The 13,070-nt window shown below is 45.3% G+C and overlaps 2 protein-coding genes across 2 annotated transcripts; both read left to right on the forward strand.

The window, feature by feature from the left end:
- The first annotated feature begins 188 nt into the window (after positions 1-188).
- On the forward strand, positions 189-3,560 carry LOC108893233 (G protein-activated inward rectifier potassium channel 3). Its single transcript, XM_018691116.2, has 3 exons — positions 189-1,123; positions 1,712-2,921; positions 3,158-3,560. Exons 1-3 carry the CDS (start codon positions 929-931, stop codon positions 3,352-3,354), a joined length of 1,602 nt encoding a protein of 533 aa, XP_018546632.1. The 5' UTR covers positions 189-928; the 3' UTR covers positions 3,355-3,560.
- A 680-nt stretch (positions 3,561-4,240) lies between these two features.
- Positions 4,241-12,897, forward strand: pom121 (POM121 transmembrane nucleoporin). Its single transcript, XM_018692354.1, has 13 exons — positions 4,241-4,828; positions 5,633-5,839; positions 6,233-6,388; positions 6,740-6,820; positions 6,939-7,110; positions 7,200-7,288; positions 7,374-7,453; positions 7,561-7,682; positions 7,798-7,897; positions 8,112-8,396; positions 8,513-9,997; positions 10,204-10,302; positions 11,325-12,897. The coding sequence occupies exons 1-13, from the start codon at positions 4,257-4,259 to the stop codon at positions 11,423-11,425; spliced, it is 3,549 nt and encodes a 1,182-aa protein (XP_018547870.1). The 5' UTR covers positions 4,241-4,256; the 3' UTR covers positions 11,426-12,897.
- The last annotated feature ends 173 nt before the right edge of the window (positions 12,898-13,070 follow it).

Consider the following 13,070-nt stretch of genomic DNA (forward strand, 5'->3'; position numbering starts at 1 on the left):
TTTGATCAAAAAATGACTTAAGCGATTTATCAGTTCAAAACAATTTGATTTGCAAGAAATTTCCTGTAAAGAACTGATTTGGCACTAATTATAGGAAGAAGAGACTATTTAATTGGGACACTAGAAATACTGCAGCAACGCTGAGATTCAGAATAAACTCCGAATAAAAAAGACTTTTGCTCCCTCTCTCCCTTCTATTAACTTCAGTTAGAGGACCAATCACAACAGTAAAATCTTGTCCATCTGATTGGCTCTACACAGATGGGCCGGGGTCAGGATTCACATTTGAACTTGTTCACATTTTTGTGTGAGTGTTTTGGGACAGTAATTTCAGCACAGTTAAAACATTTCTGCGAGAGAGAAGGGAATTTACCACAGTTCATTTGACTACATCTGGGTAATACTATTTCTAAGCCCTCTGGCAAATACAGTCAGTAATCTTCTCAAATCCATCGTGTTCCTTGGTGTTTCTCTGATTAATTTTGAGGATTAGCAATAATCCCTTTCATGTGTAATAAACTGCAGTAGTACTGAGACACTGATCAGACCACTACAGAGAGATGATACCTCATCTTATGCTGATGAGGAAGTAAAGCAACATTTGCTGTTGGCACATCATCACACACCATCACAGCGTGGGCTGATCTGACGATGTATCTGGGAGATCTTTTTCTCAGAAGAGCAGATTGAGTTGTCAGCAGAATGACAATGGAAAATGTTGTATTGAGCGCCTTCACCAGTGGCACACACAATTCCTCATTACTGCAAACACATATTGAAGTATTGAGGCAGCACTAACAGGAGACATTGAGTTGTCTTACTGATGTAACTCTGTAGCTGCTTTTGAAAAGTGACATATTTGATCTAATGTTGTTGCCCAAACAGAAGTGAAGCTTGAAGATTGATCAGCATCTTGAAGACCTCAGCCATGAGCTCCACCGTGATGTGCGGCAGAGAGACACTAGAAAACGCTGAGTGCAACACTGACATCGGGAGCCCCGTCAGGATCGAGCCTCGCAGGAACACCATTCCCCCAGCGCATACTCTCACCGCTAAACATCTGCTGGCATACCTGCCCAGACCACAGCCAGAGTCAAAATGTTACACTCCTTACACTTTTAAGGTACAGCTCTGTTTATTAAGCATTATAAGTTAGCACTACTACTGTACAGTTATGGCAGTGTTTGCATCCTAAAAGAGGGCCACTGAAATTTCTAGCAAATCTTACTCAACTGGAAGGAAATGGTGCATTTGTTGAGGACTACTTTCAGCTGCGAATTAACACACATTTGGTGCTTGTTGAATACAAATTAGATGTGGTCTAACTCAGGTCTCAGGTCAGGTCTTAGTTACTAGAAACTGGACTTGTCAGGACCTCAACTAAAAGCTCCTGATTCTGTCAGTGCAGTAAGTGAGGTTTTGGGGTTCAAGATAAATTTGTTCACGTTTGTGCACAAATGTGATTGGAATGGGATTGAATTTTGGATACTGAGGACACAAAGAACACACTGGTCATGTCCTCCAGAATCTGGCAAAAGAGAAAGTCACATCACAAATATCCACAGCCACATTTTTCTGCCATGTTTTGGAAGAGGTTTTAGAATTGGATAGCCCTCATTAGGACACAGCTCATCAGTCTACTTGTCATTCGTTTGGTGATTCAGCACTTTAGCATTTACTGAATATTATCAATTGTTGTCTTTCATTTCAGGGTGCAGCTAAATCTACTGTTGCTTCCATTATGATTACAAAAAGAACTTCTCTTAACCACAACTTGAACTACGTAAACTGCTCATCAATCCCACCATCCCAGGAGGCTTCTCCCTCCCAGACCCGGAGCCCCTGCAGTCAGTCCTCCCAGGCTCTTACTTCAGCTAAGCAAGAGTCCCCCGAACAGCACAGCATCCAAGTAGCTCCCCTGGAAGCAGTGGAAGAGACCCCAAAGCCTCAACGTTTGCATCGCAGCAAACGCCTCAAGCGTTTCAGCTCCAGGTGGCAATCAAGAGGATCCACCAGCAGCAACAGCGGTCCTGTCCTTCCAATAGAGAAGCAGCATGTTGTAAAGAGTCACAAGAAGCGCTGTAAGCTGCTGGGTGATGAGCACTCATTGCATGTCACTGCAAGCAATCAACGTCAACGCTACGTCACCAAGGATGGCAAGTGCAGGGTCAATCTGGGACCTATTGAAGACAAGAGTCGCTTTCTCTCTGATATTTTCACCACATTAGTGGACCTCAAGTATCGCTGGTTCCTGCTTGTCTTCACTATGTGCTACATTCTCACATGGGTGGCCTTTGGTGGAATCTACTTTTTAGGTGCCTGGTTGCGTGACGACATTGCACATATTAATGACCCTCAGTGGCAGGCATGTTACGAGAATGTAGACAGTTTCCTCTCAGCCCTGCTGCTGTCATTAGAGAGCCAGAGGACTATCGGGTATGGCTATAGGATGGTGACAGCTAGATGCCCTGAGGGTACGGTGCTCCTCATGGTGCAGTCCATCCTCGGCTCCATCATCGACGCTCTGATGGTTGGCTGCATGTTTGTTAAAATCTCCCGGCCGCAGCAGAGAGCTCAGACACTTATCTTCAGCAAGCACTGTGTCATATGCGAGCGTGACGAGAAGCTGTGCATGCTCTTCCGCATTGGCGATCTGAGAGAGAGCCACATGGTGGACGCCAAGATCCGGGCCAAGCTGATCAAGTCCAGGCAGACCAAGGAGGGTGAATTCATCCCACTGGAGCAGTCAGAAATCAATCTGGGCTACGACACCGGTGGAGACAGGCTGCTCTTGGTGGAACCCCAGACCATTACCCACGTCATCAATGAAAACAGCCCCTTCTGGGAGGTCGGGGCTGAGCGTTTGAAGAGGGAAACCTTTGAGATCATTGTCATTCTGGAGGGCATTGTGGAGGCATCAGGTTTGTACAAGTATTTATTAGAATAGTGCTGTCCTCCAACCAAGATCACACCCATAGTCCTGCAGCAGCATTTAAAAACATTGCATTTTCAAATCCTTTTCTGTCTTGAAAGAGGATTTGTCAAAGTGTTAAATGAGTAGAAGGCATGGCTGGATGGAAAGACCATGATCTGAATTTATTTGTCAGCTCTTATTCCAATAAAGTCCCAGCTCCCCTGACGACTTGTTGTGTTGCAGGTATGACATGCCAGGCAAGGACTTCCTACACAGAGGATGAGATCCTGTGGGGCCACCGGTTTGAGTCGTGCATTTCCTTGGAGAAAGGGGCATTTCGTGTGGACTACAGTGCTTTTGACAAAACCTTTGAGGTCCAAATGTCCCTGCTCAGCGCTAAAGACAGGAGCTCAGCAACAGAACAAGATGCTTTGTTTTAGAAACTGTTCACAAAACAGTTATTGTTTCTGTACATTCATATTGCTATATGAATGACAGAAGTGATTGTGATATTCCCTGATAAACCAAAACACTCATGCTTCATGATATTGATCTCAGGGTAGTCACTATTCCTGTTTTTCATGTGTGTATTAAGGTTGCTCTGTGTTTTTACTATAATATGCCATTTGATCTATGTTACATTATGTTGTTGTTGTTATGTATGTTGATGTTTTTCAAAAATAAACATCCTGCTATACCCATTTGTCTGTGGTCTTGTCCTGGCAGAGTGGCAAAATATGAGAGGTCCACTCATTAACGTTTTGTGGACCTCTCATGATAAAAAGTAGTCACATAAGTAGTACAGTCAGCAAGATGTTTTCTGTGTATCAACATTTGAATGATCCTAAAAACTGCAGTTATATCCAGTGGTCAAAAGTAATTATGCACATGTTCTCAGGTACCATACAGTTTTAGGGTATTTGTATTTTAGGGTATTGTATTTCTGTTTTCTGCTTCTTTGTACTTTTACTTAACTACATCTCAGAGGGAAATACTGTACTCAGATTTATCCTGTGACCCTTTGCAGGAATCTTATTTCCTGGTTGGGAACCACTGTATGTGTATGTACTGAATTATCTAACTAAAGTCAGATTTGCTCCACCTTGAGCAGCTACAGCTGTAGATTGCTGTATGCGTAATTGATCAGTATTAACAATCTAATATGTCATATTAGATAATATATCACTGCCAGGGGCCATGTCCCTGCATAATGAGTACTTTTACTTGTGATATTTCATACTTCATTGTAAGACAAACTCCAGCCCGGCAGGTGGCGCTAATGCAGCAGCGCCCTAAGATCCGAAGAAGAAGAAGTAGTATCAGAAGAGTAGCATGATGGGATATGAGAGTCCTCCGGCGGCGCGCTGCCGCCATGTCACCTAGAGAGAAACATTTAGCGCTTCTCTCTGCTTTAGGCATAGTTAGTCTTGCTCTTTATTATATTCCTTCTTTTCTTTACGCAACTTTAATTCTTGCAGTTTGTTGTGTTGTCTGTTACTATCACAGCGGAGAACCGCTTCCCGCCAGGTTAGGCCTGAATCCGCGGGCTGGACTGAACATCCCAACCGCACTCAGACGCTGGTTGTTCGGTTGGGGGGAGACCGGCGTGTCGGTGGCCGCGCGGGGGAGAACGAAGAGTAACAGCAATAGAGCCGAGCTCCGGGAATTAGAGGGACACTTCAGACAAAGGCTCAACGAAACTGGGATTTATCGGAGGGAAGCATTAGCAAGTGACTCGTTTCTTTTCAGCCCACGGGATTTACTCATGGGGAGTTACATCGGGAAACCCGAGAGTCCAACCGCTGACTCCGGGAGGCCGAGAGCAGGGAGAAACCCCCGAGAGCAGCTGCGGGAAAAGCTGTCCAGACCCAACCATGCTGTCTATACCCCGAACAGGAGGCTGTCATTCGCTGGGTATGTTTATAATCAAATCACGCAATAACAACGTGAGCTCAGTCCGTTAGGAGGCGGTAACGTAGAGTCGGCGTCAAAGTCTAGCGTCTTGGCGGGTTTTAATTATTAACTCGTAACCCTCAGGAAGTACTTCATCGGCACACCTTACAAACAAGCAAATACCAAGTTTGCTACCTGCATATTGATGAAATTCTGTATACCTGCAGGTTCAAGTAATTCACCACAATTGTAAGATTATTCACACAATATAAGATGTCTCATGAGTCATACTTGTCTGTAAATACCCTCCTTTATTTTCTCATAGGATTTACTGTAATTTAAATAAGTGACATTTTTTTGTCAAATTTTGAACTAATTTAATGACTAGAAACTTTGCCTCTGCAGGGTATGACAGAATTAAGAACCGGAAAACATCAACATGCCTAATCTGTTTTGGTTTTGCTTTGGCTTATCGACAGCATTGAAACAGATGAATAAGTCCATAGCTAGAGTATTTTATAAATCCCGAAGGAAAATGGCAATATTGCAGCAGCCACTTCATATAAGCCACAAAAACTATAAAGTTGGTTAATAACAGACAATGTAGTTAAATGCTAAAATCTTTACAGTAATTTAATAGACTACATAAAATATAAAAGTAAAAAATAAATGTAAGCAACAGAAAAAGAAAATGAGGCTAAGATAGACTCATACTGTGTGCTGGATATACACTGTGCAGTGGTTATGTAGGAAAGGTTTTGTGACTGAAAAGCCAAGTAAGAGGGGGCTGGAGTCACCATCCTGTTGTTGTTTTTTCACTGGCAGGGAGCCACCAGGAGCAGTGGGCAGGTTTACCATCACCCCCCAGCGTCACTACCCCCTGCAGCAGCCGGGTGTCTCGTCAGTGGGAGTCCTACCTCCTACCAAGTGGGATGGCTTCAGAAAGAAAAACATCCTCAGCCCTCGTAATTCCCCGGCCACCCTCAGTCCCGTCACCGTGAAGATCGCCAGGCCCAACCACAACACCCCAAGGTCTCTAAATTCACGCAAACCCACAGTCTGCTATCATAACAGTGTTTTTGTTATCTTATCCATTCTCTGGGAATAAATCATGGATTATTTTACTGTGTGCTATTTTCAAAGTTAGGAAATCTGCTTGACTCAGATAATCTATCGTGTCCTTGTCCGTATCGTAGTTGCTCAACACATCCTATCTTTAAGCTATTTGTTAAGTTTATCTTGTCAGCAACATTTTGATGCAACTCTTGTGATTGCTGATGCCGTAGATAATGTCTTACTGATCTACATTATATTGATATGTGTTTCTAACATTTTGTCATAAGGCCAATGGTTAGTAAATTCCTGATTTTTGGCTTTGCTGTTTGAATGTTAACACTGACCAGAGCTGCACTGTCTCCATTTTAGTTTTAGTTTGGACCAACTGAGTTGTTCAGGACTCCCCAGGGCTCCTGCGGACCCCTGCTCCAGAGACAGCGTTCTCAGGGTGTTGAAGGAAAGCCGCAAGAGAGAAGTGGAGGATGAGGACAGGAGCTTCACAACTGAGCAGAGAAGCAAAAGAAGGTACCTGGATGAAACAGTGTTGAGAGGCAACATGTGAACACTTAAGTATGTACTCATATTAAGTAAAAAGCTGGGACAAAAAGGTATACAGAAAAAATCCATATCTGCTCTATCCCCTATTAGAAGACATACAGGTCAGATTGCTCCATTAACACAGGTGTAATGTCAGCTCAGCCAGACCACATCTAGAGGTGGACTACTGAAAAGTACCTTACTGACGTCTCCATCTGTCTAATAACGCTCAATTCCAGACATTCCAATTAAAAGATAACGTGCCTCTCAGGACTTGCTTCATACATTCAGTGAATTGTACTATTATCCATGTTTGTAATCCTTTTTCATTTGCCCTAGGCGTAATGACAGCGGTGGAAGTGCACACTCTGCTTTTGAGCCTCTTTTGCCCAATGGAACACCCTCACAGCTTGTCCCTAAGTGAGTTAAATCGTTGTCTTTGAGTTTTACTGACTGCTGTTGAAACTCATAGCACTACATGAAGTATAGTGTGGCTGTAACAGATGTAGGTTCAAATGCTTTCCCTTCCTTCCTCCAGGCCAGGGAGCCTGAAAAGAGGGATGACTTCACTGGCAGAAGAGGCCATTATGAAGAGGTCTCGCACCTCCTCCATCAGCTCTGGCAGCGGGGTCCATACCCCCAGAGGAACCCCAGGCTCCAGGAGAAACCCTATCCACAGCTCATACAGCTCTTCGCGAGGCCTCAGCCAGGTAAGAGTCACCTGCTTCATTGCAGTGTACATGGCCCAGCCGAGATAAAGAGGAGTTATTTAACTTTATCTCCATGTTTACGTCCACAGTGGAAGAAACCGTCAGCACCCAGCTCCCCTCTGTCCAGCCCTGGATCATCTCGCTCTCAGACTCCAGAGGGAGCTGCTAAAAGACCCAGGTATGTGTCTTCTGATTTCCTGCTGAGTCCACTCATCCATATTTAATTTAATATAAAATTTTCTAACATTTGATTTTGTTCCCAGAGAGGATGACGGACAGTCTCCGAGCTCAGCATCCTCAGTGAGGTCTGAGCACACAGCCTCTGACAAGGCACCTGTTACTTGTAAGTCACATCTAAAAGTCATTATACAGAAAGAGACATTGTGATTCGTTATTACATGGGATTAAAGTTGAAGGCTTCAGATTTTTTATTATATGATGACGTTGCAGCAAAACTGACTCCAGTCCCCAAGGTCCCTGTCACTACCTCAACAGACTCTACTGGTAGTGGTGGGAAGAGAAAACGGAAGATCCAGCTGGTGTCCAGCCACCGGGATGATCACATCTCCCTGGTAAGGAGTACTACATCTCCAGACTTCACTGTCCCAGAAACCTTTGTTTATATAGTCGCGTGTTAAGAGTGACTTAGATATCTCTGTTTCACTGTCTGTGCTCATTTATTGGCAGCCCCCGCCTCCAGAACTTGGCTACACTATCACTGTGAAAGACCTGGATGAAGAGAAGAAGGCTGCCATCAGCAAGATCCAGAAAGTCCTGGAGACACCTGGTGAGGAGACACAGCTACAGGAATTTCTTCTTTAACTTCTGCACTGTTTGATTTAGCAGTGACAGGCTGCCATTCATTGTTAAATGACCCTTGAAATACTATCCTGCTGCTGCCCTCTCCTGCAACTATTAGGCCTGACCAGTCTTGCGTGGCTGTTGACTGGATAAGCCCCTGGCCCGACCGCTGACCCTCCTTTTAATTTGTCCCCATTTAGCTCCAGAGCCAGAGAAGTCGGTCTCTCTCCCAGCTGCAACTTCCACCCAGCCCACCTCCTCTACCAGCTCTGCTCAACCCTCTACCACCACCACCACCCTGAGCAGCCTTCTTGCAGCTCCTCTGCCCACATCCTCCAGCTCTGCCATCCCAGTCATCAACCTGGATCCCAGCCCAGGCAGCAGCGTCAGCACGGCACCTGCAGCCTCGAACCCACTGCTTGAGGCTCTGAAGATGAAGACCACCACTCCTGCTAGCTCCACACCCGCTGCCAGCACTATCACAGGTACGATCACTGAACAACCTGTGCAAAGTTGTCATGTGCGAGAGATGTATCTCATGACGTGACTTGATTATTCCCACTTGCTTGTTTGATTCTAACTCAAATCATTATGTCTGTAGTGTCTGCGTCAACCACACCAGTGCAACCCAGTGGCTTAAACCTGAAGGCAACGACTGTAGTGGACTCCCCACAGCTCTCCCCTGCCTCCCAGTCTCAGTCCTCCACTGCTGGTGTGGAGCAGCCATCTGCCTTTACTCAGGTCCTGAGTCAAGTTTTTAAGGCTTCCAGCAGCACCACACCTGTAGCAGGAGCAGGCCTGTTTGGACTGGCCAACCAGAACAGCACCCCCTCTGATTCTACAGCCTCCAACCCGGTCACTACTACTACTGCTGCTGCCCCAGCTAGCAGCGCCGAATCACTGAGCAGCACAAACCCTCTGCTTGCTTCAGGGTTCAAGCCCATCTTTGCCGTCACCACCGCTTCCTCAGCTACATCAGCCCCACAGAGCAAACCACCTGACCAGAATTTCAAGCCCATCTTTGGAGGAGCCACTGCAGGTGCTGGCTTTGGACAGTCTCCATCACTCACAACCACCAACCCAGCCTCTACGGTTTCTTCAAGTAGTACACCCTCAATATTTGGCAGCTCGACAAGCAGCACCACAGCTGCCCCATCTGTTTTTCCTGGATTGACCAACACCCCCACTGGAACAGCCTCCACCACCACACAGCCTACAGCCCAGACAGCTGCGAAATCCCTTTTTGGAAGCTGTTTCACACCATCCACAATAACTACCAGCTCAATCACAGCGCAGGCCCCTAACACAGGGAGCACATTTCAATTTGGAGCTGCTACCACCACTGCTGCAGCTACCCCAGCTCCTGCTGCTGCTGCTGCTGCTGCTGCTGCTACCACCACAACCTCCAGCAATGGCACCTTCACATTTGGTGCCACACAGTCGGACCCTCAAGCTGCCAGCCAGAAGGTGTTCTCCTTTGGCCAGCCGGCACCCAGCCAGAACACAACCACTGCTTCATTTGGAGGCTTTGGCATGGCCAACACCTCCTCCACCACTGCTGCCGCTGCCACCACCCAGTCCACTTTCGGCTTTGGAAAGCCGTCATTTGAAGCGCCGGCAGCACAGGCAACTTTCGGCTCTTCGGCAGCACCACCTAAACCATTCACGTTTGGAGGCAGCACAGCATCATCCACCCCTGCCTCTAACCCCGCCCCAGCACCCTTCACCTTTGGGGCAGCGGCAGCCACCACAGCAACCACATTTGGGACACCAGCTAAACCAGCATTTGGAGGCAGTTCTGCTGGTTTTGCTTTTGGTGGCTCCACAGCTCCCCAGGCCGCACCCACAGCTGCGCCAAGCTTTGGTGCAGCAACCCAGACTCAGAGCTCCTCGTCAGCCACCTTCACATTTGGTAGCGGTGCTCCTCAGCCGGCTCCCTCCGGCCCTGCGCAGCCAGCACCAGGTGCATTTAACTTTGGTGCTGGTATGTCATGTCCCCAGTTTGGAACACCAGTCCCCAATAATCCAGCACCGCATATGGGAAGCTTCAACTTTGGGGCTGCTGCTACAGACAAACCAGCTTTTGGTAAGGGACTAAGAGAACCTCTGTTTTGCTTGTTTATATTTTGAATCTAGTTTTTCTTTTTCTTCATAAACATCGTCTTGATTAGACTGTTATTCTCATGGTGCTTCAATAGCTCGTCTGCATTTGTTTCTGTCCCAGTAGAATTCAATGGTTTAACCCTGGTTGTTTGTTTGGTTTAATCAAGTTATGTGCTGCTTTCTCTGCAGGGACATCCACCCCATCTTTTGGCCAGAGTGCTGCTGCAGGTCCAATTCCTTTTGGAAGTCCTGGAACTCCAGTCCAAGGCTTCAATGCTGGTCCTTTTGGTAGGTGTTTAATGCTGACAGAAGTGGTGATACTTGTACCCACCTGATCCATGAGTAACCACAATTATTCAAGCCATGGTGTGAGGTAAAAGGTGTCGATGCGTAGTGGTAGCACTTACATGAAGAGTTGCGCACTCATAACAAGTCATATTTTGTACTATTTCTCCTTGCACTATTTAAAACTGACCCACTGACCAAATAGCTCACAATGTGTCAGCAGCAAGTTCTAACTTGGTGACAAACTTGGCATTTCCTATAACTTCTTTGCGATCAGAACTTCCTGCTGGTTTCGCAGGTGGAAATGTGAAGCTGCAGCAGCTGCGAACAGCAGTAACTTAGCACAGCTCTGGTGCAGCTGAGAAGAATCTGTAAACAAGAGTCTGATAGCGAACAGGAACGTAGGACTGAAACGAAACTCCAAACCACAGAGCTCCTGAAGTACTGAGAGCTGAACAAGAAAAACAGTTATAAACAGAGCTTTATCTCCAGCCACTTGTACAGTCACATCTGTGTGTAATACACTGTTTAAGACACAGGTAAGTGTTAGTGAAGGACGCAGTCATGGGTTTGCAGCAATCAGAAACATGGAGCTCTTAGGGAACCCTCAATTTGAACCTCATGTTTAGTAAAAACATGGAAGCATGACAGTCTACAAAAGTTTATCCTCATCTTAAAATGACCTAAAACTGGAATGGTATGAAAATGAAATGGGGAGCAGAGCAGAGTAATGAGGTGCTCGCCCTGAAACTTCAGCCCTGTTTTTGCACACACTAATACTTTGATGTTACTGAACGCTACAGGAGTTGTCTCAACTTCTTCCAAAACAGGCAATACTCTGTTATCACTCACTGCGAGCTAGTTTGATTAGTTTCGGGAGTCATGCAGTAGAGACAATCTGCAAAGACGTGCAGCCCCAAATTTATGACTGTGGTCTCTATAAACAGAATAAATTGTACATTAATTTTGGAGAATGTAAGTTGACATGTCTTAAGGTGTCCTGTTTTTGTTTTTTCCCTCTTCAGGGTCTCCAGCGACTCCCTCCTTCTCTATCGGAGCCGGGTCAAAGCCGTCTGGAGCACGGCAGAGGCTGCAGGCGCGGAGGCAACACAACAGGAAGAAGTAACCTGCTACATGTGTCCAACACCACTTTGAGAGGACTTCAGCTGTTGCTGCTATGGCTAATCTGGCTAATATTGCTCTGTTCTATGCCTAATATCCCCCCCACACACACACACACACGCGCGCACACCAGGCTGCCACCATGCCCTCTGCTTCCTTCCCCTCCTCCGGTGGGTTGTGCTGGGCACGAAACATTGCGTTCGCTGAGGGGTTAGAAAGAGCACACCAGCTTGCTGAGTTCATGCTGCCTGGATGACTACACGACCCAGTGAGGGAACGTAGCAGCGAGGAGACAGAATCCAGAACAATGTACAATACTTGAAGAGGGAGAAAAGAGAATTGAATAGTTTGGTTCTGAACAAAAGCATATCCAAAGTTCTTTTTCCTTTTACAGTATGTGGACACTCCCATTGGTTCGTCTTGAGGAGAAAGCTGAGTCAGTCAAAGACATGGAGCCTTGGCTCAAACATTTATTTTTTTACGTGAAGCGCTCACTGGTTTGTATGTTACCGAATATTTGAGTACATTTTCTGAATGAGTCTGAGTAAGGTGAAATGCACAGTTGATTCAGATAAGGTACATAACGCTGCAGTGTAAATGTAAAGTTATGAGAAGTTTGCATTTTAAATTATTTTTTTAATTGGCTCTCTAACCCTGTAAATGAATAATGTGTTTCTGCACTTAAGGGCAACTTAGTAAATGTCTTAATGTAGTTAGTAAAGACCCTTGTGTTCTTGTTTCATACTCTGTCATTGCAAGCATTCCCAGAGTCCTCCTGTGGACAGCCTTTTTTAATAGTTATTGCCAACACTGATGTAATTAGTAGGTCAGTATGTGATTAGGATGACTACTCTTGACTTGTGCTGTCAAACCAAAGCCAATTCTTCAACTTCATGCCTGTGAAAAGAATCTGTGATCTGAGATGTGTTTGTTTGTGCCAGACTACCTCTCTTTACTCCCAGGCACTGAATCCTTGTTAGTTCACTGAAAAATAACAAATCTGACAGCATCGACTAGAACAATAAGATTTTACTTTCAACTACTGTCAATACAAATGTACCTTTAATAAATACAGTGATTTAAAAAAAAAAAAACATCTACATACAAACACATTAGCCCCACTTCTGAAATACCTGTTTTGTTATAGTTTACACCACGTTTCTGTAACATCAGATTTACTAATAATACATTCTGGAAATGGAAACCCTTACCTGTCAGAAATTCTCACTATGATGCAGGGATTTTTGTTGTCTCTAATGTCTCTTAACTTGCACCATGAGGTGAGGAAGTTTGTCAAGCAGACATGACGGTAAACCTATTGATGTCAGCAGTCAAAAGTTATTTTATCAAAACTATTTCTGTTCAGAGTAATAATCACCTCTTCTTGTGGCAAGTATCTGATGCAGTTTTTGATGGATAATTTTTTTGAATGAATAAAAACAAAATTTTGGACATGGACGTTCCAAGAAGAACACATTCAAACCTTTCAAGGTCCCATTCTTTTGCTTTCCTCCCATGAGATTATGTGACCAGGCCACTGCAGTGACCATTAGCTGAGTTCTACCGTCTCTTATTTTTGAGCAGAGTTACCAACTAAACGTTCATAAGCAGTAGGTGCACATACACACGACATGTTTCCTCTGTCGCTG

This window comes from Lates calcarifer, linkage group LG20 (assembly GCF_001640805.2).
Source record: "Lates calcarifer isolate ASB-BC8 linkage group LG20, TLL_Latcal_v3, whole genome shotgun sequence".
Classification (NCBI taxonomy): Eukaryota; Metazoa; Chordata; class Actinopteri; family Centropomidae; genus Lates; species Lates calcarifer.

Coding starts and splice junctions, on each gene's coding strand:
- LOC108893233 (XM_018691116.2), top strand. CDS start 929: ATGAGCTCCACCGTGATGTGCGGCAGAGAGACACTAGAAAACGCTGAG. Junction 1,124..1,711: donor ACACTCCTTACACTTTTAAG/GTACAGCTCTGT, acceptor CTTTCATTTCAG/GGTGCAGCTAAATCTACTGT. Junction 2,922..3,157: donor GGGCATTGTGGAGGCATCAG/GTTTGTACAAGT, acceptor GTTGTGTTGCAG/GTATGACATGCCAGGCAAGG.
- pom121 (XM_018692354.1), top strand. CDS start 4,257: ATGAGAGTCCTCCGGCGGCGCGCTGCCGCCATGTCACCTAGAGAGAAA. Junction 4,829..5,632: donor AGGAGGCTGTCATTCGCTGG/GTATGTTTATAA, acceptor TTTCACTGGCAG/GGAGCCACCAGGAGCAGTGG. Junction 6,821..6,938: donor CCCTCACAGCTTGTCCCTAA/GTGAGTTAAATC, acceptor TCCTTCCTCCAG/GCCAGGGAGCCTGAAAAGAG.